The sequence below is a fragment of the Podarcis vaucheri genome, assembly GCF_965113315.1.
Source record: "Podarcis vaucheri genome assembly, chromosome: 5".
Taxonomy (NCBI): domain Eukaryota; kingdom Metazoa; phylum Chordata; class Lepidosauria; order Squamata; family Lacertidae; genus Podarcis; species Podarcis vaucheri.
The window spans coordinates 13,656,289-13,682,121 of record NC_138763.1 but is presented as its reverse complement, the minus strand read 5'-3'; the positions used below and the strand labels follow the sequence as shown (position 1 = coordinate 13,682,121).

Here is a 25,833-nt window from a genome sequence, read left to right as displayed (position 1 = left end):
GGATTTGATATCCCGCTTTATCACTACCTGAAGGAGTCTCAAAGTGGCTAACAATCTCCTTTCCCTTCCTCCCCAAAACAACACCTGTGTGAGGTGAGTGAGGCTGAGAGACTTCAGAGAAGTGTGTCTAGCCCAAGGTCTCCCAGCAGCTGCATGTGGAGGAGTGAGGACACAAACCCGGATCACCAGATTATGAGTCCACTGCTCTTAACCACTACACCAGACTTATCTACATTCGCAGAACGCCTTGATAGCTTATCAGGACCGTGAGGTGGCAGGCTGGGGAGAGGTTGGGGCAGTTCAGGAACAGAGGGGATCCTGTCAGTGTACCCAAACTGCTCTGAACTTGCCACTGCCCTGCTCCCTCAACAACTGGCAGTAATTGTGGTGCTGTTGCCATAGACTCTATGCCCGGCTTTACGTACAGTGGTGCCTCGGGTTACAGACGCTTCAGGTTACAGACTCCGCTAACCCAGAAATAGTACCTCAGGTTAAGAACTTTGCTTCAGGATGAGAACAGAAATCACGTGGCAGTGGTGCAGCGGCGACGGGAGGCCCCATTAGCTAAAGTGGTACCTCAGGTTAAGAATAGTTTCAGGTTAAGAATGGACCTCCAGAACGAATTAAGTTCTTAACCCAAGGTACCACTGTATAAGATAAACAAGCTATAGCTTAGGGTCCCACTCTCTTGCCCCCCCCCAAATAAAGGGAAAATAAACTGGATGTACATTTCCAAAATATAAGATAAGAAACAAATAAAATAAAACCTACATACGGCAACAGTTTTTTGTGTTGTGTAGGCTCCTATGAGTTAAGTAATGGGCCCTACCTGCTAGCCTGCTCCCTAAAATATCACTGGTTTGCTCATTTCTATATATAGGGTGCTTACATTCTGCATAAGGGACGCAGGTGGCACTGTGGATTAAACCACAGAGTCTAGGGCTTGCCGATCAGAAGGTTGGCGGTTCGAATCCCCGCGACAGGGTGAGCTCCCGTTGCTCGGTCCCTTCTCCTGCCAACCTAGCAGTTTAAAAGCACATCAGAGCGGGAAGGTAAACAACGTTTCCGTGCACTGCTCTGGTTCACCAGAAGCGGCTTAGTCATGCTGGCCACATGACCCAGAAGCTGTACGCCGGCTCCCTTAGCCAATAAAGCGAGATGAGCGCTGCTACCCCAGAGTCGGCCACGACTGGAATTCATGGTCAGGGGTCCCTTTACCTTTTACATTCTGCATGGACAGGTTGCATGGCAACCTATTAGGTCCATAAATTACCATATAGCATATATTCAACACAAAAAAACAGTGACAATTTGTTGTTGACCAAGGAGAGCTGGACACATAAAGGGCCCCATTACCTTCAGTAGCTTAGGGCCTCATCTGGCCCTGCCATAGAGGCTTCGCTGTCATTTCAGTCATCTATGGTCTTTCCCCCCTTCCACACTGAAGGGGGTGCATGTCTTTTCTTCATCCATCATTAGTTTCATTAAAACTCACAAACATCGTAGTAACAAACAGATGCTATTGAGTTATAGCTTTTCTTTCTTTCTTTTTTGCATTTTTAGAAAATGCAAAGATAGGATTCACCATGAAGCATCTTCAAAGCTGTAAATGCATATTCCCTCCCCCAAAACAACCATCACTTTAGATATATGGCGGCTCTGCAACCCATTCCATTTCAAGCTTGTTAATTAGTTTGTCCTCGTCTGCATACGATTTTGCACACTGTGTGTAACTTTATTCCGCCTCGCGAATATTCCTGTAGTCTTCTCACATTTTGTGTTGTCACTGTTTTATTGGTTTTCATACTTAACTTCATCTTTAATGACCTCAAGTTACAGGAATGTCTGTTTTATTCTGATTATTTTTAGCCATGAGGATGTTTGAAAAATGCACTTATGGTAAATGAGTCATTACGCTTCCCATCCCTAGATTTGTGCTTGGTAAGCAAAGCAGCATGACTGAGCATGGCTCTGGGGGAATTACGTGAAACATTAAAACATGGGAATTGCCTTGCTGGGCTCAAGTAGAGCTCGTCTGCCTCCAGTTGTAGCCAACCAGATGTACCTGGAAACTTACAAGCAACTGAGCTTATGATCACATCCCAATGTTTATCCCCAGCATCTGGTCATCAGTGATGTACCCAGTTCATCCTGGTTCCCACTCAGACCCTTGGCTCAGTTATTACCTATTCCAATATTCACCACAATCTAAACACAGATGAGTTTTCAAGGTGCACTCAGTGGGTAAATACAGACCTCCAAAGAACATGGCTATGCACATGCTATGATGCTGTACCAACACTTGACATGTCCCCTGAGTTCTTCTTTCGAAGAGTGGAGTGGGCAGAGTCCTGTCTGAAGACACGGGATCAGGCAAGCAAGGGAGCACTCCCAAGAATAGGCTTGGTCTGTTCATACACCTCCACAACCAGTGTCTTGGCCATGGAGATGTTGGTGGAGTCAATGACACAAGATTACTCGGCTCCCTCCCTGAAGGTAACGAGCACATCACTAGCAGGATGTGGGACTGGGGTCCATTTGGGCCTTTCCCCCGGGAATATTCACGGGGTACTTCAAGGCATACAGAGATCACATGCTGAATGTGAGAACATCAAGATGTTCCCTGTTTAGGGAAGCTTTTAATGTTTAATAGACTACTGTATTTTAATATTCTGTTGGAAGCCACCCAGAGTGGTTGGGGAAATAATAATAATAATAATAATAATAATAATAATAATAATAATAATAATAAATCATATATAGTTATGTGATGATATAAGAGAGCCAGTGAATTCTCCTTCCCCAAATTGCCCAAAGCAGGGGGTGATTTTTTATATTAAAAAAAACTACTGATAGTTTGTATGGAAAGCATTTCCTCCTTCCAGCAATTTAAGAGGAGAGAGGGTTTGTTGTTGAAATGATTCTGTAACAATATTATTATTATTATTATTACTATTATTATCAGGGAGGACAGGCACATTTCTTGGCTACTTCTATTCTGATGTGAGAGATGGGACAGCATTGAGACTCTATTGACATTTTAGTGAAAAATTGCCAAATCCTTTCGCAGCTGGATAAATGGGTCTTTACCATGAGTATTCACTTATTAAGGTTATAGTCTTGTTGTAAACGTGTTTTTTGTGTTTGCATTTTTAACTAATTTTAATTGTAAATCGCCTTGATATGGTGGTTTAGAAGGTGATCAGTAAATTAACTGTAACAACAACAATTCTCACTTTTCTAACCAATATACAAATTGAAATGCAGGTATCTTTTGAAGTTCACCCTTCTTTGACTTTTGTGATGCACTTCTCAAACCAAAACAACGTATGCAGAAATGCATATATTCAGGGAAGATACGCAGATACTCATGGAAATAATGTGCAATAATTCATTATATTAGGGAGAACTGCTTGCAAAATGTCTATATTAGAGAGAGAAAATCTCATTGCAACATGTATTGGGGAAATGTACACAAAAATTCTGGTAGTCTTTGTAAGGATATTTTTTAAATAATAAAACAAAAAAACCCCCCTAAATTTCTTCAGAAATGTGGAGAACTGAATTTAGGATTGGGAGGGTGAGAAACTAAGCGAAACCGAAATGGGCAGATTAATCCATCCCTCTGTCAAACTGGCCATTCTTGTGCAATTCAGCCATGTCTACATAGGAAAGGCAGAGAGTTCGTTGCCAGACCATCTGTTCTGGAAGGTAGGTTTTTATAGTGTGCATTTAAGTAAGCCCGCCTGTAATTAGCTAGCCTCACATTTTATACTTCTACATAGGTAAAATGGGGACGAGCGAGTTCTAATTAATGTAGTGAATGGATGGCTAAATCTACGGAGCAGGTGGAGTACATATACATGAGAGGGAGAGAGATGCGACGTTATTGTCTTTGCTGCCAATTTTATGGCTGCTTTGGGAAAACCAGGCTCTATATTGTCTTTCTGGGACCAATCGCAATAAATACTTTATGGCTATTAATCATGAGACCAATCATTTGGCATCATTAAAAAGTTATCAGACTTCCTCTGTTAGACCTTTTTTTCCTTTTGTTTTTTTGTTGATGAAGTACAAAGGACATATTATGATAAATGTTGCTGTTAACCCGAGGGTCTGCGGATTCAGAGGCAGAGGTGTAGGAAGGGGGGGCAGGGAGGGGTGGACCGCCCCGGTGTCATCTCTGAGGGGCTGACATTCGGTGCGCCGCTTGCCCATGACTCCCAAGCCTACTCTGAGTCATCAATGTGTGTGGGGGGGTAACAAAAAAGATTCTGTACTGGGTACCATCTGACCTTGCTATGCCACTATGTTCAGAGGCCCAAGGGGAGAGGCCTAGGAGTTCAAAGGTGGAACCTAGTTGAGCTGAGCAAGGGTAGAGTTTGACATCCCTTGGTATTTTGTTAGACAAGTTTGAAACTTCTTTCAGCTGATCTCCAGTGCAATTTTGTTTCTCTCTTCCCATTGTGTTTTCAGTACACTACTACTACTACTATCAACAACAACTACTTTCTTATTTTATTATTTATACCCCAGCCCCACTGGGTGGCTTCCAACACATAAAAATGCAATGAAACATCAATCATTTAAAACTTCCCAATACAGGGCTGCCTTCAGATGTCTTCTAAAAGTTGTGTAGTTATTTATTTACTTGACATCTGATGGGAGGGCACTCTACAAGGTGGGTGCAACTGCCAAGAAGGCCCTCTGCCTGGTTCCCTGTAACTTCATGTCTCGCAGTGAGGGAACGGCCAAAAGGCCCTCGGAGCTGGAGTGGAAATTGCAACCGTTCACAGATTCATCTCATGTCTGCAATGGAAATCAAACCAGCGAATAGATTTGGTATTTGCTGTTCAGTTCACAAACGATATAAAACTGATTATGCTTTTCCTCCCTTTGCACCGCATTTCCTTTGCATTGAAATGAACAGAATGGGACAACGTCAAGACAGCATGATCTGTGTAATATACACTATTAATTCAGCCAATCACACGAGATACATAATTTTGCAGTGAGAGGAATGGCACAGTTTAGGGAGGGTGCCAAGTTGCAGACAAACAGAAACAGCGCTGTGGGTGACAAACTCAGGGTGGAACAGAAAGCAATGCCTTCTTACATTCCTGTTTGGCAGGGCCTTTTCACTGGCTGTGCCAATTCCTCTGCTAATCTCCTTTCTTGGAGCCTTCCAATGGCAGATGAAGACATTTTTGTATAAATGGGTCTTTGGCCTACAGAAGCATTTGTGGGGGTTTTTTGTTTTTGTTTTTCTGCTGCTGGTTTGTTTTCCTTGGATGCTTTTTTTAAAAAAAACTGCTTTTGGTTTTATTTTCTCCTATTTTCATTGCGCTGTTGTTTTTAATATCGGCTTTGATATTGTGTTAGTATGTAACCACTATGAGTCGTCTTGGTTGTAGCAGGTAATGGCAGTTGTGGAAAGGCAGGATATATATTCAAAATCAGGAACGGGGAACCTTCACCCCATTGAATGTTGCTGGACTTCAACTCTCATGAGCCTTGGCCAACGATGCTGGGATTATGAAAGCTGTAGTCTAACAATGTCTGGAAGGTCAGAGGCTTTCCGCCAGCATTGTATATAATAAACATACTCTGTCATTGTGAGACAAACCATGAGACCAAGGAACCCTAGTTAATGGGTGAGGTGGGGTTGGATCAATACAGTACGATTAGGGTTGGGGGATGAATCCAATTCACTTTGCATTTATAGATATTTTACACATTCTGCAGCAATATGCAAACCAAAACAAAGCCATCCTTTAAAATCCACGTGTCTCCAAATTTTGAAATGCAGCTCTCCAGCAAATTAATGTGTACAAAAATGCACATACTAAGGTTTGGCGTGCATATAAAATGCGTATATCAGTGAAAATGGCAGGCAAAATTGCTTTGCAAAAATGTGGATATTAAAGAAGTTGCATTAAAAAAATGGATATTGCACTAAAATTCTACTGAATTTTCATGAGGGTTTTTGTGGATGTTTTTTTTTTTAAAAAAAAAATCACAAACTGATGTGGAAAAATAGAGAATGGAACTTACAACGACAGAATGAGAGGTGCGGGGACGACGACCTGAAATGAAAATATTCACCTAACCCTAATTAAGAGAAAGGACTTGGATCATTCTTGAATGCTGCTGAACTGAAGATCATGGGAACAAACCATATCATTAGTGTAGCAGTGCTGCAAATCCGTTAGGTAGAGGTCTCTGAGTCCTCTGACATGTGCATCGTTCTCCTGCATGAGAAATTCCACCTCTTCATTCTAATGGAGAAGGCCCGTATAGGCTTCCATTTAACTGTCAAGATAATAATAATAATAATAATAATAATAATAATAATAATAATAATTATTATTTATACCCCGTCCATCTGGCTGGGTTTCCCCAGCTACTCTGGGTGGCTTCCAACAAAACACTAAAATACAATAACCTATTAAACATTAAAAGCTTCCCTAAACAGGGCGGCCTTCAGATGTCTTCTAAAAGCTTGGTAGTTATTTTTCCCTTTGACATCTGATGGGAGGGCGTTCCACAGGGCAGGTGCCACTACCGAGAAGGCCCTCTGCCTGGTTCCCTGTAACTTGGCTTCTTGCAGTGAGGGATCTACCAGAAGGCCCTAGGCACTGGACCTCAGTGTCCAGGCAGAGCGATGGAGGTGGAGACACTCCTTCAGGTATACTGGACTGAGGCCATTTAGGGCTTCAAAGGTCAGCACCAACACTTTGAATTGTGCTCAGAAATGTACTGGGAGAACGGCTCCCTCCCCAGTCCAACGAAGGGAAGCATAACTGAGCACCCAAATATTTTGGCAGGTGTTAAATCAAGACCCATCATTTTAATTAAGTAACAGCTCCCCCCCCAAAAAAAAATAATCTAATGAGGTAGCCGTTGGCCTACAAAAATTCAAAATCAAGGTTCCACTGACTCCTCATTTAAGCTGCGCAAGGCTTTCGTGCTGATGCAGGCATTATTCCCACATCTGCATACACAGGAAAATGTGAGAATTGCTAATACATGAGGCTGACAGATTGGTGAAGCCTGTAGCTCCAGAAATTGCAGTATGATGCTATACTGGTGTGTTTCATTTCAAGCTACTTTAGAATAACTGCTGCATTTCAAAAAGGTTGCATCTCATTTTGCCCCTCTGCTTGCTGAAGTTCAAAAACTATGTTTAATATTCCCTTTTCTTTTATACATTTATACTTGTTTACACATGTTCCCCATCAAAATCTTGAACGGGAAACGTCAGGAGCATAGTAAGCAGGTCAGTTATTATTAGCTTTCACTTTATTGGCCTAATCTTATCTTCTAAACATTTATACAACTGGTGAGGTAAGTTAAATTCTACACAGAGAAGAGGGCTCCCGTTGTCTCATCAGTTTCATTTAGATGCATTTGTAGGCGGCAATGGGGAAGAGAGGGTTTGTCTACAATTATATAGACCTGAGGAGTTATTTTTATGGACCTAACCCCTGTAAATATAAATGTCACCAACTATAAAGCATGTTGCTTGTTAAAGTCGAAATATAAAGCAAGGTTTAAAAACACAAGTAAACATGGCAACAAAAGTGCTCTCTGTCTATCTGAACAATGCTTCTGGTACATTCCAGCTGAGTTATAAACTCACATTAATATTTCCTGAGAGAATTGGCAGAGTTTGTCATTTTGAACTACTACTCCCTCCCCCCACACCTTTAAAAAGTCATAGAGCGATTGAGCACAAGGAATGAATCATCCTCTCACCCACACCAATTATTTACTCTTCTGGCGGAGAAAAAAATAACAACAGACATGAAGTCAGTTGGCATTGCAGAGGGAAAGCATTCGCCTACACACTGTCTGGTCTTGGGGTAAACATATCGCCTTTGTTTCTCCCCTTGTAGAGAAGAAGTCATTCAGCTTTGTCTCAGGACCTTCCTCCAAGAACTGGAGAGGGCAGAGCTTAAGTCTGATGAGGTAGGAACTTTGGTCTCTGTCTCACCAAAAAGTACTGTTTGGGCACTATTCACATGCAGAACTTATGTAAGGGGGAGTTGGTAGGTTGCCCTGGCCCTGACATCTTGCATGCATGTCAGCAAAGGCAAAGCCTATGCAGGAGTAGCTTCTTACACACCTGCTTTGCCTCTGCAGACATGGACTTCCAGGAGGAGTGGCCGGCGCCACTCAAGGTGTCAGGGGTGGGACCTGGAGCAAATTACTGCTGCCATCTTCTTCATGCATAGGTTTTGCACGTGGAGAATGCCCAAACAGATTAAGGGGTTTCCTCCACCACAGAGAATGAAGTGTGAGGATTCAACAAGGTTCACCTTCTTGTTTTCACAGCCACAAGAGAAGTTCTAGTTAAAACAGGAGTCAGTGGGCTCCATGGAGAAGGGGCACTCTTGCCCACAACGGGGGAAGCCACTCTCTTTTCTGACATAACTATGGACCTTATTACAGTATTAACAGCTGGTTGCCTTGCAGGTGATGCAGTGCTTTGCCATCATTTTAGGTACTTTATCCGTGGTGGCTCTTGGGGTCTCAAATTTCAGCAGCGCTCTGTGTGGTGCCGAAATTCGGAGCTCTTCCACCCCTCATGCTCCATTCTAAATCATAGTTGTGATGTCCCTGGCAACACAGCTGAGACTACATGCCTAGTGATACTGAACTGGTCATGCTCCCCTAAATCCATCTCTGAGTTGACCCTCTATCCTTTGCAGACATTCTGAAGGTGTACAAAAGATACCCCACATTCATTAATCTTAAAACAAACTGACCCCAGGGAATACACCCTTTAAAAGCCCCCCCCCCCCGCACTCTGGTGATACAGGAGAAACCAAGGCTAAAACCCTCAGGCTGCTTCCCCAGTTCCTTACAGAATATATCTCACCTCGTTCTATGGGTCACTGTTCAACCTCTCCCATAATCTCCCATCAAGGTGGTGGTAGTCAGAGTTTGAATGCATAGAGTTTGCTCCTCAGAGGATGTTACCACGGATCTGAAGTTTCATAATGTACAGGCCTCAGTAGCTAGCCTCCGTTTTAACTGATTCTGCGGAGGTCCCTTCTGTTCAAAACAGAAGCAGCATTTGGTGTGAGACTGAGACCTACCTTGGCCTTCTGAGCCTCTTCCGCTTCTGCTGCCTTTTCCTAAGCCATTTCGTTGTGGGCCAAAGAGCTTGCCACTTCAACCAGCTCTCTGAAAAGTTGACCAAGGATTGTAACAGAAAGCTATCCCTAACTGCCATCTTTAAATGCTACATGTGCAGAGGTGTCTACTTTTGCAGTTGCAGCAGAGATTTTTGTGGAAATTCTACCCATTCAGAAAATGGCATACACCTTGCAGTTCTGGCTCCAGGAGGTGGGATGTAGCCAAGTAATGAATGACCTCATGTCTAAAAGGAGTGCAGAAATTCACCAGGGGAGATTCCATGACCACCCTTCCTGTCAAACAGTGAGTGCTATTTATAAACACAGGAAAAATTAAATGCTAATGCTCCAGAGCATTTAGGGATTTCAACTGCATAGGCATTGGTAGCATTGCAGACACAGACAGGCTTCCTACCATGCTAGTCTCAACCATCGAAAGAAAATGTAAAATCAATAGTGTAATGAAGCAATATAATGCAATAGATGTAAAATAAATTCTAAATAGCCATTGGAAGAAAAAGAAAGGCCAGCCTATAATCTGCATTTCCTAAAGCAGCAGCAGAAGTAGCAGTAGTAATAATTGATAGTGGAGCATATACTAGGCACAGAGTCCAAGGATGTGTGATCACATATTGCTAGTCCCAATTCAGCATCCAATAAGCAAAATCAGCCCTGAATGCTCACTGGAAGGACAGATCCTGAAGCTGAGGCTCCAATACTTTGGCCACCTCATGAGAAGAGAAGACTCCCTGGAAAAGACCCTGATGTTGGGAAAGATGGAGGGCACAAGGAGAAAGGGACGACAGAGGACGAGATGGTTGGACAGTGTTCTCGAAGCTACCAGCATGAGTTTGACTAAACTGCGGGAGGCAGTGGAAGACAGGAGTGCCTGGCATGCTCTGGTCCATGGGGTCACAAAGAGTCGGACACAACTAAACGACTAAACAACAACAACAACATTTTCATCAGAGAAATGTTGAAGGGTGTGCACACCCTCTCCCCCCAGGGCCACACCCCTCACCGGTCTTGTTTCACATCCACATTGAGTGTTTTTGTGTGGCTGGAGAGCTTCCTGGAACTCTGAGAATGCCCCTCGCTTGCCTCTTTGTGAAGAAACTAGCCTACTGTGCCAAACTTTACAGGGCAGTGTTTTGCCCTGACTTGCCTCTGGCCCTGCCCACTACTTGCATGTGGCCCCTGGAAGATTTCATAGAAAGCAATGTGGCCCTTTGTCTGAAAGTGGTATCCCACCTCTGTACAGGCCTCTGTGCTGGAGTCCTAGCTCGTGTTATGCTCAGTAATATATATAATGGATGATGATAGGTAATGATCTCTCTGATAGGTTCCTCAGCGCTGCAGCCCATTTGCTTTTTATATTTTAAAAGAGGCAAAGCTCACATTCGTATCTCTTTTCCTCCTTTTCACAATCATTTGTTGATTGAAAAAGAAAAGAAAGAAAAGGATGACTTCTTACTTGCTTTAAAAAAAAGAAAGAAAGAAACCCATTTCTGATTTCTGCATGGTTTACTACGTTCTCAAGGGATGCTTGCAATTTTTTCGGATTATGCAGTTTTATTGCTGCTTTTTATGATATTGTAAAGCCAACGCAAACAGTGGGAGAGGTTAGATGAAAATATGAAAATAAATAAAATGCTGTCAACACCTGTAGCAGTGTTGCTGTGAAGCTCTTAGTCAATCTTTTATATGGGCATTATGTTGTTAGAACTGTTGGGTCATCTTTCCAGCTTCTTGAGACGGTTCAATTTGTCTAGGTCATTCAGATCATACATGAAGTTTAGAGTGGATTTCAAAATAAATTCAGCGCTCATGATTTCAGTGGTCTTCAAACTCTACAGCTTAAACTCACTTGTAACATTGTGTGAAACTCGTCTTTCTTAAACTATCCTGGATTATTTAAAAATAAGAGAAGTTTAAAATGTACTGTAAGTATGGTAGCAACAGTGTAATAATAATAATAATAATAATAATAATAATAATAATAATAATAATTTTTATTTATACCCCGCCCTCCCCAGCCAAGGCCAGGCTCAGTCTAGTGATCCACAGCTCTTAATTGTTGGAGTTTTGACCATAAGAGTATAAAGGAAAGCCACTCAAGAGCAGCATGGTGGCCTGCCATTGGACTCCAACTTCCACCAGTCCCAGTAAGCAAAGTCAATGGCCAGGAATGATGGGAGTTGGAGTCCAATGGCATCTGAAAGTCCACAGGTCCCCCTGCCCTGATACAAGACAAGTGTATGCATGAAGATCACTTCTGTTACCTGGTTTTCTACTGCAGTTGTTTTGTGGCAACAGGTTGGTGTGGGAGGAATCGAAAAATATTACATTTCTTTCACGGAACGAGGAATTTTAGCCTCCATTTCGACAGCTGCATTTGTGATTCCTCAAATTGTATGGAAGTGATTATAGTGCAGCGTCTCCTATCTCCATGTGCTCTTGAGTAGGTCAGTTCTTATGCATTTCTTTCATCTTATGCAGTTTCTTTTATGTGTTTTGGGGTGGTTCCACAAGGATGCTCCGTGCATATCATTGGCAACAAGTAAACAGAAAAGAAGGCTTTTTGTGTGAGCTGTGAAAGTTTGTTTATCACACATTCCATTATATATGCAATCATATCTAACGTGCCTGGTCTTGCATTTAAGTAGGAACCACATAAGCTTCAGTTCATATGGCATATCAGGGATTTTTTGGTGGGGGCAGGGAGAGAATGATAAACTTTTCCTCTGTGCTGCAATCTTGATGAAGATCATCCTCCTTCGAATCTGCGTGGTGTCTTTTGCTGAGTGTGAAAAGGGTTGCATATTTCATATCCCTCTAAAATGAAGTTAATTACATGGGAAAGGGTTAGAAAATCTAAAGAATGGACAGAAGAAAGCAGATGTACATTCTGACACATGCCATAAATAAATCAAAGGGAATGATTTTTTTTTTCCCATTTAGAGGCCAAATGTAATTGATTCATAAATCAATTAATCACTGTGTCAAGAGACCAGAGGGCAGCAGAAAATGGTGCCCAAATTAAAATGAAAAGGAGGCAATTCTCTTTAAGATTGGAAGTTGGATGCTCAATCGAAGTCTAATCAGAAGTGACCCACTATTGTGAAAGGGGAAGCATCAATATCTTTCTAATTTCACAAAACACTTCCTTAAACGAAAGCTCAAATGATCAGGAGAACTGATCATTCTTAAGGGAAGATGAGTGAGTGATCTTGTCTGAGGACATTTTGGTTGACTGCAAGTGTGATGGACACAGGAGTGACACTAGAGAAGCCTGATCAAAGGAGTGGAGGAATGACAAGGACGATTATCAAGATTGCTATTGGGATACATCCAGCCTGGAATACCAGAATATTGTTCCAAAAAATCAGATAAACTTGACAAAGTCCGCAATACCCGAAGGAGCGTCTCCACCCACATCGTACACTGAGGTCCAGTTCCGAGGGCCTTCTAGTGGTTCCCTCACTGCAAGAAGTGAGGTTGCAGGGAACCAGGCAGAGGGCCTTCTTGGTAGTGGTGCCCACCCTGTGGAACGCCTTCCCATCAGATGTCAAGGAAGTAAGCAACTATCTGACTTTTAGAAGACATCTGAAGGCAGCCCTGTTTAGGGAAGTTTTTAATGTTTGATGTTTTTAAGTACTTATGGTGGGTGGCGGTGGAATTAATTAGCTGGAACTTTCTGTTTCTGCCTGACTGTTGAAATAATCTGTTTGTTGTCTTATTACCAACTCTCCTTACCCTCTCAGAGGGCAAGGGAACAGCAGAAGACAACATCTGTTGGGAATGCTTTGTAGCTGTTGTAGTCCTTGAATAGTGAAAGAAGCAGATCAGCAACACAGCTTTGTCTGTCAAGACCTGAGTAGACATAAAGGCAGAGCAAAAGGTAGCATCTCACATGTGGCAATATGGTGTTCCTTTATTATCTGTTGCATGTGGTTAGCTCCTTCAGTCCTCAAGGTGTTAACACATTGCATTAGAGTCAGCTAAGTAGCACATTTTCAGTTATTATGCTTATGAGGGAGAGAGAGCATTGCTATTGTTGACTCTGTTGAATAAATCAATGGGAAGACTCATTCATTTGTGTGTGTGAGAGAGAGCACGCTGCTGGATAAAGCTGCCCTTACTAAGTACTGAGATGTGCTTATAAAAGTATCTGGGCTGCACACTGTTCATTGGGATAAAGAGAGGTTGACTTGCTGACCTCCTGGAAAAACACAAATTCGATCTTCTCCTTTTAGGTAAAGATCATAAGTCGACCCAGATGGTCGCCAGATTCTGTCTACAGATCTGTAGGCGCAGACCATCCCCCAATACAAATCAGTCTGTCAAGAAAATCCCCATACTCAGACCCACAAGTGACTGGGCCAATTTTCTATGGTAGTTTTTCCTAAAGATTTTATGTGTTTATGCGTTTAGCACATTTTTTAACATGTAAGCTATTCTCACAGTGGCCAACCACATGCCTTTGGGAATCCCCAAAACAAGATCCAAACATGAGGACATTCTAGCACCTGGTTAGTTAGTTAGTTAGTTAGTTAATATACTGCCGTATACCCGGAGGTCTCAGGGCGGTTCACAAAAAAGATTGCAATATATAACATAAAAATAAAAACAATAACCCAATAATTCACACACACACCCCAAAGAGCCACATTTTAAAAGGGTATAGGATGTCAATCAGATCAACCAAAGGCCTGGTTAAAAAGGAACATTTTTGCCTGGTGCCTAAAGGTATATAATGAAGGCGCCAGGTGAACTTCCCTGGGGAAAGCATTCTACAGACGGGGAGCCACTGCAGAGAAGGCCCGTTCTCGTGTTGCCACCCTCCAGACCTCTTGAGGAGGAGGCACGTGAAGGAGGGTCTCAGAAGATGATCTCAGGGTCTGGGTAGGTTCATATGGAAACAGGCAGTCCTTGAAGTATTGAGGTCCTGAGCCATTTAAGACTTTGTAGCTCAAAACCAGCTGAATTGGGCCCAGAAACTAATTGGTAGCCCGTGCAGTTGGACCAGGATTGGTGTAATATGCCCAAACCGTCTTGCTTCAGTGAGCAACCTGGCTGCTGGATTCTGCACCAAACCGTCTTCAGAGGCAGCCCTACGTATAACACATCGCAGTAATCTAACCTTGAGGTTACCAGAGTAGTTACAACAGTAGGTAGGCTATCCCTCCAGTGGTGGCTCATGAACCTTAACGATAATGGGTGGATAGTTTGGACTCAACCCAAATGATACTGCAAGGCCTTTTTTAGCATGCAAAGTCAGTCCGGATGAGCAATTCATTCAGAGTTTCAGAAAACACTCAGAGACAGGAGGGTTATTGGGGAATTAATTCAGAACAGGCAGCGTGGGTCAAGTGAATTGGTTCAGGGCCATGAAGCAGGTTTGCTCAAGCAAGGTATTTTGCAGCGTGATTTAAAACAGGGTTGAGACAAAGCCTGGTGGTAGCTAAGTAGAAGGGCAACTGTTTGGCATGTAGGTTCAATCTCCGACATGTCCTTTCTCTGAAACCTTGGAGAGCAGCTGTCACTCAGTGTAGACATACTGTATTGGGCATTTGAAACAAGCCACAGAGTTCATGTTGAGTAGACCTCATAGATGGAAACACTGAAGAGACACAAATAGATCTTTGCAAGGTTTAATAACTATGCCTCTCCTCCTTCTGGAGGGGAGGGGTTGTGAGCGGAAGCCAATTCCCGCATCATGCAGGGGGCATTTGCCCCCTTCCCTGCCATCATCGCTGGCGTGCCACGCCTCCCAGTTGGGCACCCAATCGGGTGACACCGCGGGGGCGTGGTCTAGCCACTCAAATGCGGCCGCGCCAGCTCTCTCCACCAGTGCGCTGCCGATCTCCACGAGTCACCCACCCACCACTCCCTTCAGAGCGTAGCTTATTGCTTGACCTTGCTATGGACCCACGGTTGGTCGCCCTGGTTGCCCAGGGGGCCTGGTAGGAGTTTTTTCCATTTGGCAAATTGGCACCAGCCTCTTGGTTTTTTTCGCCTACCTTGTAGCAGTCGTCACAACTTTCTTGGTATTGGGCTGTTAGTCATTGGAATGTGTTGTTGGTGTTATGGATGGGCAAGGTGTGGCCATCGCCTACCCCTTCACTTATGGGTATTCCGTTAAAGGAATCCGGCGGTCGTGGATCCTGTCCGATGCCCTGTGTGGCGGGGGGGGGCATGGCATGACCCCCGGTGACATCAGGGGAAAGCTTATAGTTGTATTTGCATCAACAGGCTCCCCCTACTGGTGGCTAACCCTTCGTCAGACTCACCCCTATCTGAGTGGGTGGAGTCAAATCTGCGGTTGTCCAATTCCTAAGCCAATACCTTCTCACATGCTGTAATCAATAGTTGTGGCCTTTTTCTAGCCCATTAACCTAATATCCTGTGTCCACGTGTCTTTATTATTCCCAAATGGGGGGCGGGTCCTCAAATTGCAAAAACTCTTCAAACATACATCTTACATAGTGGTTATAATCACCACCCATCCATCCACTGGGGGGGGGGTGTAAGGTACAGAGCAAAGCACATTATATAGCAAACTTGATTGCTGACACCGCTAATTACAGTGGCCTATCAGCACCTCTTAAACTGCCACACAGCGGCAAAAACTAGGTCAGAATATGCACCCTGGCTCTTAAAGTGGTACACACCCTGTGGAACAGTAATGAACCCTACCTTTAAACAAACTATCCAACAGACTGAGCTAGATGGAGCAATGGATTGAGTCACTATAAGGCAGCTTCTTGTGTTCTCTAAGTTCCTGTTTCAGAATACTAGGCTATGCTCCGTATCTGATTATCAGTCTTTGCCTAGCTTGTCATCTCTGCCTTAATCCTGCTTGTGTTAAAGTTGTGCCTTATCAACAAGGCGAAGTGGGTGGCTCAGCTTCTAGGACTCTTGTCATATGTCAATGAATTGCTCAGAGTCTCTTCCATCAATCATGCAGTCCTACAGTGTTCCAGTTCAGCTGTGATGTGATAGAAGGTTATTTTCAGGAATTCGGTTGAAGAGAAGAGAGTTGATCGATGGCTGCTGATCAAAAGATGCCACCCCATTAACTGAGAGCGTGGAAGGGAAAGGTTTTTTGGCTTGTCAAGTAGATCTGATGGTCTTTGGGTGATGGTCTTCATCCCATAATGATAACCCTTGGAGTGTTTCCAAAACTGCTTTTAAAAAGTTGGGAAATAATCCAGGGGGAATGTTCAACAAGGGGAGTGCAAAAATTTTACTATCCCGCCATGACACACTTTGCACCTACTTTCTGTAAGCAAAAATATTTACAAGTTACTAAGCATTAAAATAGCGGAATAGTGTGTGTTTTAATATTTGAAAGGATGTACAAAAAAAATATGTGGTGGGGCGTATTCAGTATTATGGGCAAGATCAGGGGTCGGCAAAGTTTTTGTGGCTTGGGCCGGTTCACAGTCCCGCAGACGCCGCAGTGGGCCTGAGTGTGTGCGTATGCATGCATGTGCAAGCGCTATTTCTGGCGCTCCTTCCGGTGTGGAGGAGCTGTGCGCAGGAAGCCGGCCAGTGTTGTGGAAGGTGGTCTCTGCTTGCTCCGTGCCGGTTTAGCGCGGTGCACGGGAGCTGACTGAGCGGGTGGCAGGGATCCATGGGCCAATTAAACGACCCCCATGGGCTGCTTGTGGCCCATGGGCCTTAGGTTGCTGACCCCTGAGCAAGATGGTAGGGTCACACTACAGAGACAGTCTGTGTGAATGAGAAGGTTTTAAGCCCATGTCTAAAGCATAGCACCATAGACACTTGTTTGGGAGGGTGTTTTGTAAAAATAAGTGCAACAATGATCAAACGCTTGCTTTGAGTCGTCACGGACAAGTAGCTCAGTGAAAGGTTCTCTCCTGAAGACATCATCATCATCATCATCATTTTATTTGTACTTTAAATGAGCTTTAATATATAGTGTGTACACAGCCTTAGTGGTTTCAAGTGCGCTTAGTTCTTTTAAGCGGGAGGGTGCTGGTTCAAGTGCTTTATTTATTTGTTACCTAGCCATTGTTGGCAATTTGTGTGTGTTATTCGCGCAGCAGTACATTGGGCTCTGCTCCTTTCCACTTAAATGTACTGATCTGTTCAGTCTCCCTGCATAAACATCTAAAATAAAGATGAATCGTTACTGTCAATCGTACCTCTCTTATGCACTGTCATCCTAATAATGAATGACTGGAGTGGTTCTCTTCCTGGATATAGTGTGTGTGTGTGTGTGTGTGTGTGTGTGTGTGTGTGGCAGACAAGCAAGTGCTGAGCTCTCATAGATGAAAATACACTGGTAAGGAATCTATTACCTCATTAATTCTTCTGAGAATGATTGATTATGCAACATTCAGATCTTGCAGGTTTCTTTAATGTTTCATCCAGCGAGAAGCAAGGAAGTCACCACAGTTATTTCCTACTTTGAAACTGAAACTACCACTTCGTCTTTTCTGATTATTTTTTTAAATGTATATAATGCATTGGAAAGATTGCATATGGGTTCTTTCCACATTGCTATATAGATTTATAAGGTATGGTGTTCGTGGGTCTGGTTTTCTCAGTATTGGAACCATAGAGAAACAGTGGTACCCCGGGTTACATATGCTTCAGGTTACATACGCTTCAGGTTACACACTCCGCTAACCCAGAAATATTGCTTCAGGTTAAGAACTTTGCTTCAGGATGAGAACAGAAATCGTGCTCCAGCGGTGCAGCAGCAGGAGGAGGCCCCATTAGCTAAAGTGGTGCTTCAGGTTAAGAACAGTTTCAGGTTAAGAACGGACCTCCGGAACGAATTAAGTACTTAACCTGAGGTGCCACTGTATAAGCTGTACACAAGACCCTTTCCAGCCATGCCCATCACACTGCTGTTGATATAAAGGTTTTTATATTTGCAGTACTAGTTAAAGCCCTACTTATTTATCCGGGCCTTTGGTTGTGCCTTATTGGTAGAGCATCTGCTTTTCATGAAGAAAATCTCAGGTTCATTCCCTGACAGTTCTGGGTAGGCAGGGAAATATTCCTCATCTGAAACCTTGGAGACCTGCTGCCAGTCAGTGTAGGTCGTACTGCGCAAGATGGACCAAGAGTCCAATTCAGTAGAAGGCATCTCCTTATGGTCCATCTATTCAACCAGTGATCTCTTTAGCCACTGAGAACCAGGATATTTGCATAGCCACTCCCTTCATCTGCATATTCCCATCTGAGGTTCTGTTTCTTGCTCACTAGATGTCACATTTTCTTCTCTGTTCATTTTGTACATAGAAGAGGGATTCTGCCACTGTCTCCACTTGCAGAGCCAAAGCTGCATGAGTGTTCCAAATACTCAAGAGCATTGTATGACTGAAGTTCATGTTCTAGCGGGATTCCAGCAGAGAACTTATGGAAGAGGAGGTTGGAAGGGAGCTTAGACTGGGGCTGGATCTTGGGAGAATAGAAAGGATCATTGGGCACTGCCTTTTATATGTGCAGATTGCTTGCAGGAGAGGGGAGTCAGTTTGCACCTTGTGTGAGAATTGTGATTAACATATCTTGTGGACTTGTGGCAAGGCAACGGATTTCTGGGAAATGATTTACAATGAACTGAAAAGATGCTTAAATTGACCAACACCCCCTCCAACCCAAAGCATTTTTGTTGGGGATAATAGGGACGAAAATTCCCCCAAAGCTGTTTAACCTTCTTATGTATGCAACAACTGCAGCTAGAACTTTATATGCACAGAAATGGAAAGACGAAGAGACTCCAACTAAGGAAGACTGGCTTATAAAACTGGTGAACTATGCAGGAATGGTGAAACTGACTGCTAAAATAAAGAGGACAAAATGATTGTATTGTCATAGAAGAATGAAGGCCATTGGAGGACTACCTATTGAATTATCATTCTTATATGAAATCACGTGCAGGATTTGAGATATGAGCAATGGAAGAATGTGGAGAATGGATTTGGGGGGCGTAGAAAATAAATGTAGATGTGTTTTAATGCAACTATTAAGTGGAATATAAAAAAAAACAGGGGAGGAGGGATGGGAATTCAAGAAGAAAATGTGTAACAAAAAAGATACATATGATTGGAGTTATGTAATAATTCGGAAGATTTAATAACAATAATTATAAAATGAGAGAGAATTGTGATAAAAATTGCTAGAAGCGTTTGCCAAATTTATTTTGCATGAAATGCCACTGACGTCTAAACTTGTTTAAGTGGAACAGCCAAGCTCGGTTCTTTGTAGAAAAGGAGCACACAGAAGTTTAAAACAACCAGAGACCCTCAGAGCAGTGTCCTAGCTGTCAGAAGCAAGCTGGGAAAGTTGCAAAATGCATGGCACAGCAAATCAATCCTGTTAAATCTTCCAGCGGCATTAATATCACTTCCAAAGCAAAGGTTTCAATTTCAACACTTCACAGTAATATATGGTCTCTAAAAGGAAAACTTTCTGGCAAGTCAGGAATGGATTAATCACACTTTTGATACTAACCATTCCAAAATTCAGGACTCTACTAAATGTGGATATAAGGACTTGAGCATCAGGCAGCCGACTTTTGAATATCAGCAGATGTCAGACATGGAGAGAAGCTTCAAAAACGTATTTCCAAACATACAGGTGCTTATCACCTATGGCCAAACACAGCTAGAGGAACATTTAAAAACAAAATCTCCAGCAGAACTGCATTCAGAGTTCATCAAATGTGCCATTATCTTCCCTGGCTTACACTCAGATGCTAAATCAGAAATGAGGTACCTTCTTTCAGCCAGAGGACTATATTCTGCCCTGGTCAACCACCCAAGGACCACTTGCGAGTGCTGGGTGGGGACAGAAGCAAAACTGGGTGCCCAGTCAGGCTTATATTATGAACACTGAGAACTGTGATGTGATGAAGCAGCAGCACAACCTCTGCAGTGCAAATTGGTTGCTCTCAGATCATTGAATTATTTCCATATGTACCGAACCCACAGTTGTGCTTCCGCATTTGGGCAAGATACACATGGAGGTCCTTTGCTTAAGCTGAAAATTAGCAGAAGCTACCAATGGGCTTTGAGCAGTAAGGTGCAACAAGGAGCTTCTGCCAGCAGTATATGTGAGGTCTTAGCGGACAACGAGCTTAACATGAGTCAACAGTGTGATGCAGCGGCAGTTTTTAAAAAGAGCTAATGCTGTTCTAGACTGCATCAACAGAAGTCTGCGCAGCTCTCAAAAACAGAAACCCAAAGATGTTGCCAGTTTGACTGTTCAATGATCAGCCCTCAAGAGAATGAATTCCCTATGAGTGTCTATGCAATGGAGCCCGGTTTTATAAAATTCCTCACACTAGCTACATCTCAGGAAGATAAGCCAGGCCTTCTGCCTAGATCCTAAAGCACAAAAAATAGGAGTCCATAGAACCAGCCAAACCTAGACTATGCAATCAACAGCTGTGCATGATGCAAGTATTGCAGGACTGTACCACTTCAGACAGCAGGTAGGGAATCAAACATATACCAGTGCAAAACCCCTGAGCAGAGAAAGCAAAGCCTTGATTTCCCCTGTTTTGTGCTCCTCTTGAATTCCCATTGAACTAAAACATTAAAAAATTAGGTTCCTATTATTTTTGCTATTATTAGTTCTTCATTTGTATGCTGCTGTTTTGAGTGTGTGATTTAGCTTAAGTTGGAGATTGTATTATTTATTTATTTATTTTATTGTTCTGTTATTGATTTGTTAGCTGCCTAAGTTTGCTTGGAAATATTGATGGGATAGATTAAAACCAAAAAAGCCCAAACCAAATGCATAAGCGTGAAACAGTGAGCACCTGATAACAAGTAGTGTTAATTTATTACTGTTAATCTTGGGAACTCAGTAATAAACAATGGTCCATCTCTGAAAACTATCTACTACCAGTTCTTCAAATAAACTAGCTCTTTTTTTAATGAAGTTCACTGTTTTGCACTTTAGCACAACATCTTGAATGCCAAAAGAAAAAAGGTAAATAGGATAAATGGATGAAATTGAATTGAACTGTAAACTGAACTAGTTCAATTTCTAAATGGATGTACATGAACAGGAATTAGTTCATTTTTATAATTAACATTCTAAGCTATGCCTACTACTGAAGGGGAGGGATGCAGTTCCTCTTGAATAAATAGTTTTGTGTTTTATGGCTCTAATTGTCATGCATATATAATTTCTGACAAGCCAATTAGTCATTTCAAGTTTTGGAATTACTAGCAATGCACAAATGAAATCAGTATGGATTTTTCTCCCCTTAGGCGTAATAATGCATTGAACGGGGAAGTACATTTACTAAGATAGACGCCATTTCAGAAGGACACTTTTTTTTTTACAGTAAAGATAACTATATCCCTTTTTTCTGTTCCAGAGTTTGGAACAAGTAAATTAGATCACTAAAATGAAGTCTAATCATCAGCACAACTTTAAAACAATTTGAGGTCCTTTGAACCTTCAGATAGAATCCAATAAGGCATTTGAAGAAGGAAATCAATAAGAAGTCTTAAAGGTTCTCTCCCTCTCCTTTTCTCTTTTTTTGTCACACAGACGGCAAGTTTTCTCTCTGAAGCCCTTTTTCCTCTACATTCAACAATATCCAACGAACTAGTGTCTTCCTTCAGCCTACATGAATCCATCGCAAAGGTAGAGGAAATTTAAGATGTCTCGCTCAGTAATACAAGCATTCCTTTCATGTTAACCAATTATGAATGAATCAATTTCTGTTTCAAAGGTGTTTCAAAAATATTTGTATATGCCAGACTGGCTGGTTATTTAAATGCATTAGAGTGCATTTCACATTCTCAGTATTCAGAATGCAAAAGCTTCAGAATCTGTTTATATTTAAAATATTTGGTCCTCACTGACATACTGATTGTCCCATGGTTTGCTTTGGTGTTATTGTTGTTTTTTAAAAATATTCCAGTACTTCCACAATAGATCACAACCTGAAATTTGGTATACACAGAGATAGTCAATGGTGTTCATCATGCTGAATAAAGATGATGTTAGGTTCTGTTTGTCTTGGTAGACAATCCTGTATTTTTGGTAGAGTATTTTCAAGTTTTTCCATCTCCAGGTTTTCCCTTTTAACCTCTTCTTCCTTCACCAAAAACCTCTTATCTCCTACAAGAATATAGAAATGTACTACACATATTTGATTCAGAAACTTCTTATGAACTTACTCAATTTCTTACAGTTTAATATCCCCTTCCTTCCATCATGGAACCCAAGGTGCTATAACTGTGGTTCCCATTCACTGACCAGAACCAAACCTGCTTATCTGTGCCTTCAGGTCATAGGATGGTATACCAAGGATGGGGACCTTGTGGAACACCAGATGTTGCTGAACCACAGCTCCCATCATCCCTGGCCTTGAACCATGTTGAATGGAGCTGATGTGAGTTGGAGTCCAACAACATCTGGAAAGCCACAGGTTTCCCCAATTTCTTATACCTTCTAAAGAACAATAACCCAACAAAGAAGGCAAGCTCCTTTCTTCTCATCTCTGAAGCCCTTTTTATTGACCAAAGCAGCTGCTGTGGGCACATTTCCATCAGAGAGAAGGAAAAGGAAAACCATGGAGATTGTTCATTTGTGGATCTAGCAGGCAGACCTGGAAACTGCTGTGCGAAGGCTGATAATATATAGGGAAGAGTAGAGAGAAGACTTCTTGTCATGGCCTGTTTGAGTTTTTATGAAGCCTTAAACTGGGAATGCTGCAGATTAAAGAACATTTGTTGTGCAGGATTCCCCTTTCGCCTTTCTTGGCAAGAAAGACAGCTGCTTTGACACACATCCTTGACACTAAAAGGATTTCAAAGGGGATCCCTGTCACTCCATCCTTGGACCCTGAGGTCTGGAGAACGAACAATTCATCAATCCTGTTTACAGGAAGAATTACAGTCACCGTTAAATCATCTGCATTTGAACAGTCCCTGTGGTATGTGCTGGAACGATTAGCAGTGACAGAAGTGCTTTTGGATAGGGAGATGGCAGTTTCTTTGAGATAATTATCACATGAAATTTCAATGCGGTGGCGGTGGTAAGGAAACTAATTTGTAACCTCTTTCTCAAACACCTCCATTGGCCTCCACCCGCCTCAGTTGAGCAGGATGACAACTCTCACATTTAGCTATATGAACTCCAGCACTGATGCACTAGGTAATTATAATAAAAAAAATTCCTTCCAGTAGCACCTTAAAGACCAACTAAGTTAGTTCTTGGTATGAGCTTTCGTGTGCATGCACACTTCTTCAGATACCTTCTTCAGATACTATAGGTAATTATAGATGCTGGACTTAATGATCTAATGGGTAATAGTCTTAGCTGGTACAGTGGTACCTCGGGTTACGAACACTTCAGGTTACAGACGCTTCAGGTTACAGACTCCGCTAACCCAGAAATAGTACCTCGGGTTAAGAACTTTGCTTCAGGATGAGAACAGAAATCGTGCAGCGGCGGCAGCAGGAGGCCCCATTAGCTAAAGTGGTTCTTCAGGTTAAGAACAGTTTCAGGTTAAGAACGGACCTCCAGAACGAATTAAGTTCTTAACCCAAGGTACCAATGTAATGCATTTCATTTCACCAACTTGAAATGGTCTCCTATCGAAATGGCAATCGTATTACTTCGTTTGCACCCAAATGTGGTAAGCTGACCCTCCAATGTTTGAGGTTCCTCCTGCTCATTCTGTTAAGTGGGGCCCTAGACTTCTGCCCCCAAATTCTACTGGACTCCAGAGTCCATCCCCCTCAGGTAAGATTTGAGCCAGGGCCAAGATGAACCTCCAGAGAAGGAAGGGCTAAAAATGTCAGCTGCCTCTCCCTCAATATGGCTTAGCTTGACTAGAATTGGAGCTCAGCAAGGAAGCCTTGGTTAAATGTTTGGGGTCTCTTGCCCCCACCTCCACAAATCTCTGACAGCGCCAACCTTCCTTGTGGGAAAATGCCTTACATTTAGACAGAAGGAGCAGGTCACAGGTCACAGAGCGCTCCCTTTGAAGGTATCCTCAGCTGCAAATAAGGATAATGTTTGGATTGTCATTTCCAGCTGGGGGTTATGGGGTCTGTAACCTATGATTCCTCATAGGAAATGTCATTCAGCAGCCTGTTGTTCCATCCTACCCTCTCTCTCTCTCTCTCTCTCTCTCTCTCTGGAAAGCAGAGCAAAGAAGGGAGTAAACAGGAACAAAGGATTGATTTGGGGTTTTTCCAAGTGTTCAGATCAGATACTTTTGGGGGGGTGGCTATGAGGTGGGTTTTTTTTTCTAGTACTTGACTGGAAGCCCCCAAAACATTTGTCACTGTAAAAAGGGTGGGTTTCTGTGCATGTCCAGTTTCAATCCAGTTTCAATCCAAACAAATCCAGGACAATTCCTGAAATGGACTGCTTGGCCCTGAGAATTATTTTATGGCTTTTAATAGGTAGGCACACTATGAGAAATACTTTTCCTCTTTCCAGATTTCAGTTAATACTATCCACTGTGCTTGAAGGTAGAAACCCCAGCACTTTTTGGAGTCTGTGGCATCTGCAATGACAGGGAAATTGGGGAGTTGCCACACAGTTCATTTTTGTGTCAGAGAGTACAGGACTCGAATTCTTTTACTGAGTTGTTGGAGGAATATGTAACAAATTTAGAAAGAAGATAGAATATGTGAATGATGATGATGATGGGCAAGAAGTGGCTACATTAATATGAACCCTTGGCAAAGCAAGACAAATATGCATGTGTGCTTGACACTTTAGTACAATAAATTATTTTTCTGGGGTGTGAATTCATAATTTTGAACTTGTAATTGCATACAGTTTATCTTGTTGCATGGACGTTTTAATTTATTAAACACATTTATGTAGACCTGTTGTGGCTTTTGGCAGGACCAAATGCATTTGAAGTGAACTCTCTGTAAAGTAAAATGAGTTTGGTGTTATCCCAGCAGGCCTAAGGGCCTTGGGTTGCTCTGGGAAAGTGCCAGCACCTTTAGAAACCCTGCATAATTGGGGTTCTGAAAAAGTTTATGGGTGCAGAAGTTCCTCCACTTCAGAACTTGACCTCCCATGAGTCAGAATGTGGCAGAAAGGGTGATGTAGCAGGTCAGAGCTAGAAAACTCACCCCTGGCATCCTCTTGTGTGTTTACTTTAATGTCTGGAGAGGGTGCTGATTACTCAAGATCAAGACTGATTTACAGCAGACCCTGAACCACTCCGTACAACCAGTGCTTTCTCCCCAAAAAAAGTGTTTAGGGGTACTCTCCTTTTCCTACTCGTATTGAAATACTGCCCCTCAATGAGGCCAAAATTAGATTCGCAACATTCACAAAATGTTTAGGGGTATGCATACCCCTGCGCGCGCCCCCCCCAAAGCACTTCGTACGACTAAACTCCTGAGCTTTGGGAGAGCAGGGAATCCGCGATCGCTGAGCTTGTGTGGCCTAAGGTGAAGCTTAGGTAGTCAGTTCATATATATTTCCTGTCACTTCTTTTCCCTGCTCATGTGAATGTAGGCAGGGCTAATGTGTGGCAAGTTCCCGCCTCCCCCCAGTGGAAATAAAAACACATGACACAGTTATTTAAGGCTGATGGGCCACAACTTTATTGGTTACAGGTGATAAGCGGTATTGGCTTAGGCATTGGTCCTAACCGACTATCAGGCTTCAGCCTGTTTGCTTGAAGTCTGGGAAGGGTTAACCACCA

At 42.7% G+C, this 25,833-nt stretch overlaps 1 protein-coding gene across 6 annotated transcripts in view; it reads left to right on the top strand.

Moving 5' to 3' along the window:
* The window catches only part of NAALADL2 (N-acetylated alpha-linked acidic dipeptidase like 2), a 668,594-nt gene that overhangs the window by 528,801 nt on the left and 113,960 nt on the right, over positions 1 to 25,833 (top strand). For all 6 annotated transcript variants that reach the window (XM_082224107.1, XM_082224108.1, XM_082224109.1 and 3 more), the window contains one exon: positions 21,693 to 21,788. In XM_082224107.1, the coding sequence (XP_082080233.1) occupies positions 21,693 to 21,788 (96 nt within the window). The remainder of the gene's footprint in view (positions 1 to 21,692; positions 21,789 to 25,833) is intronic.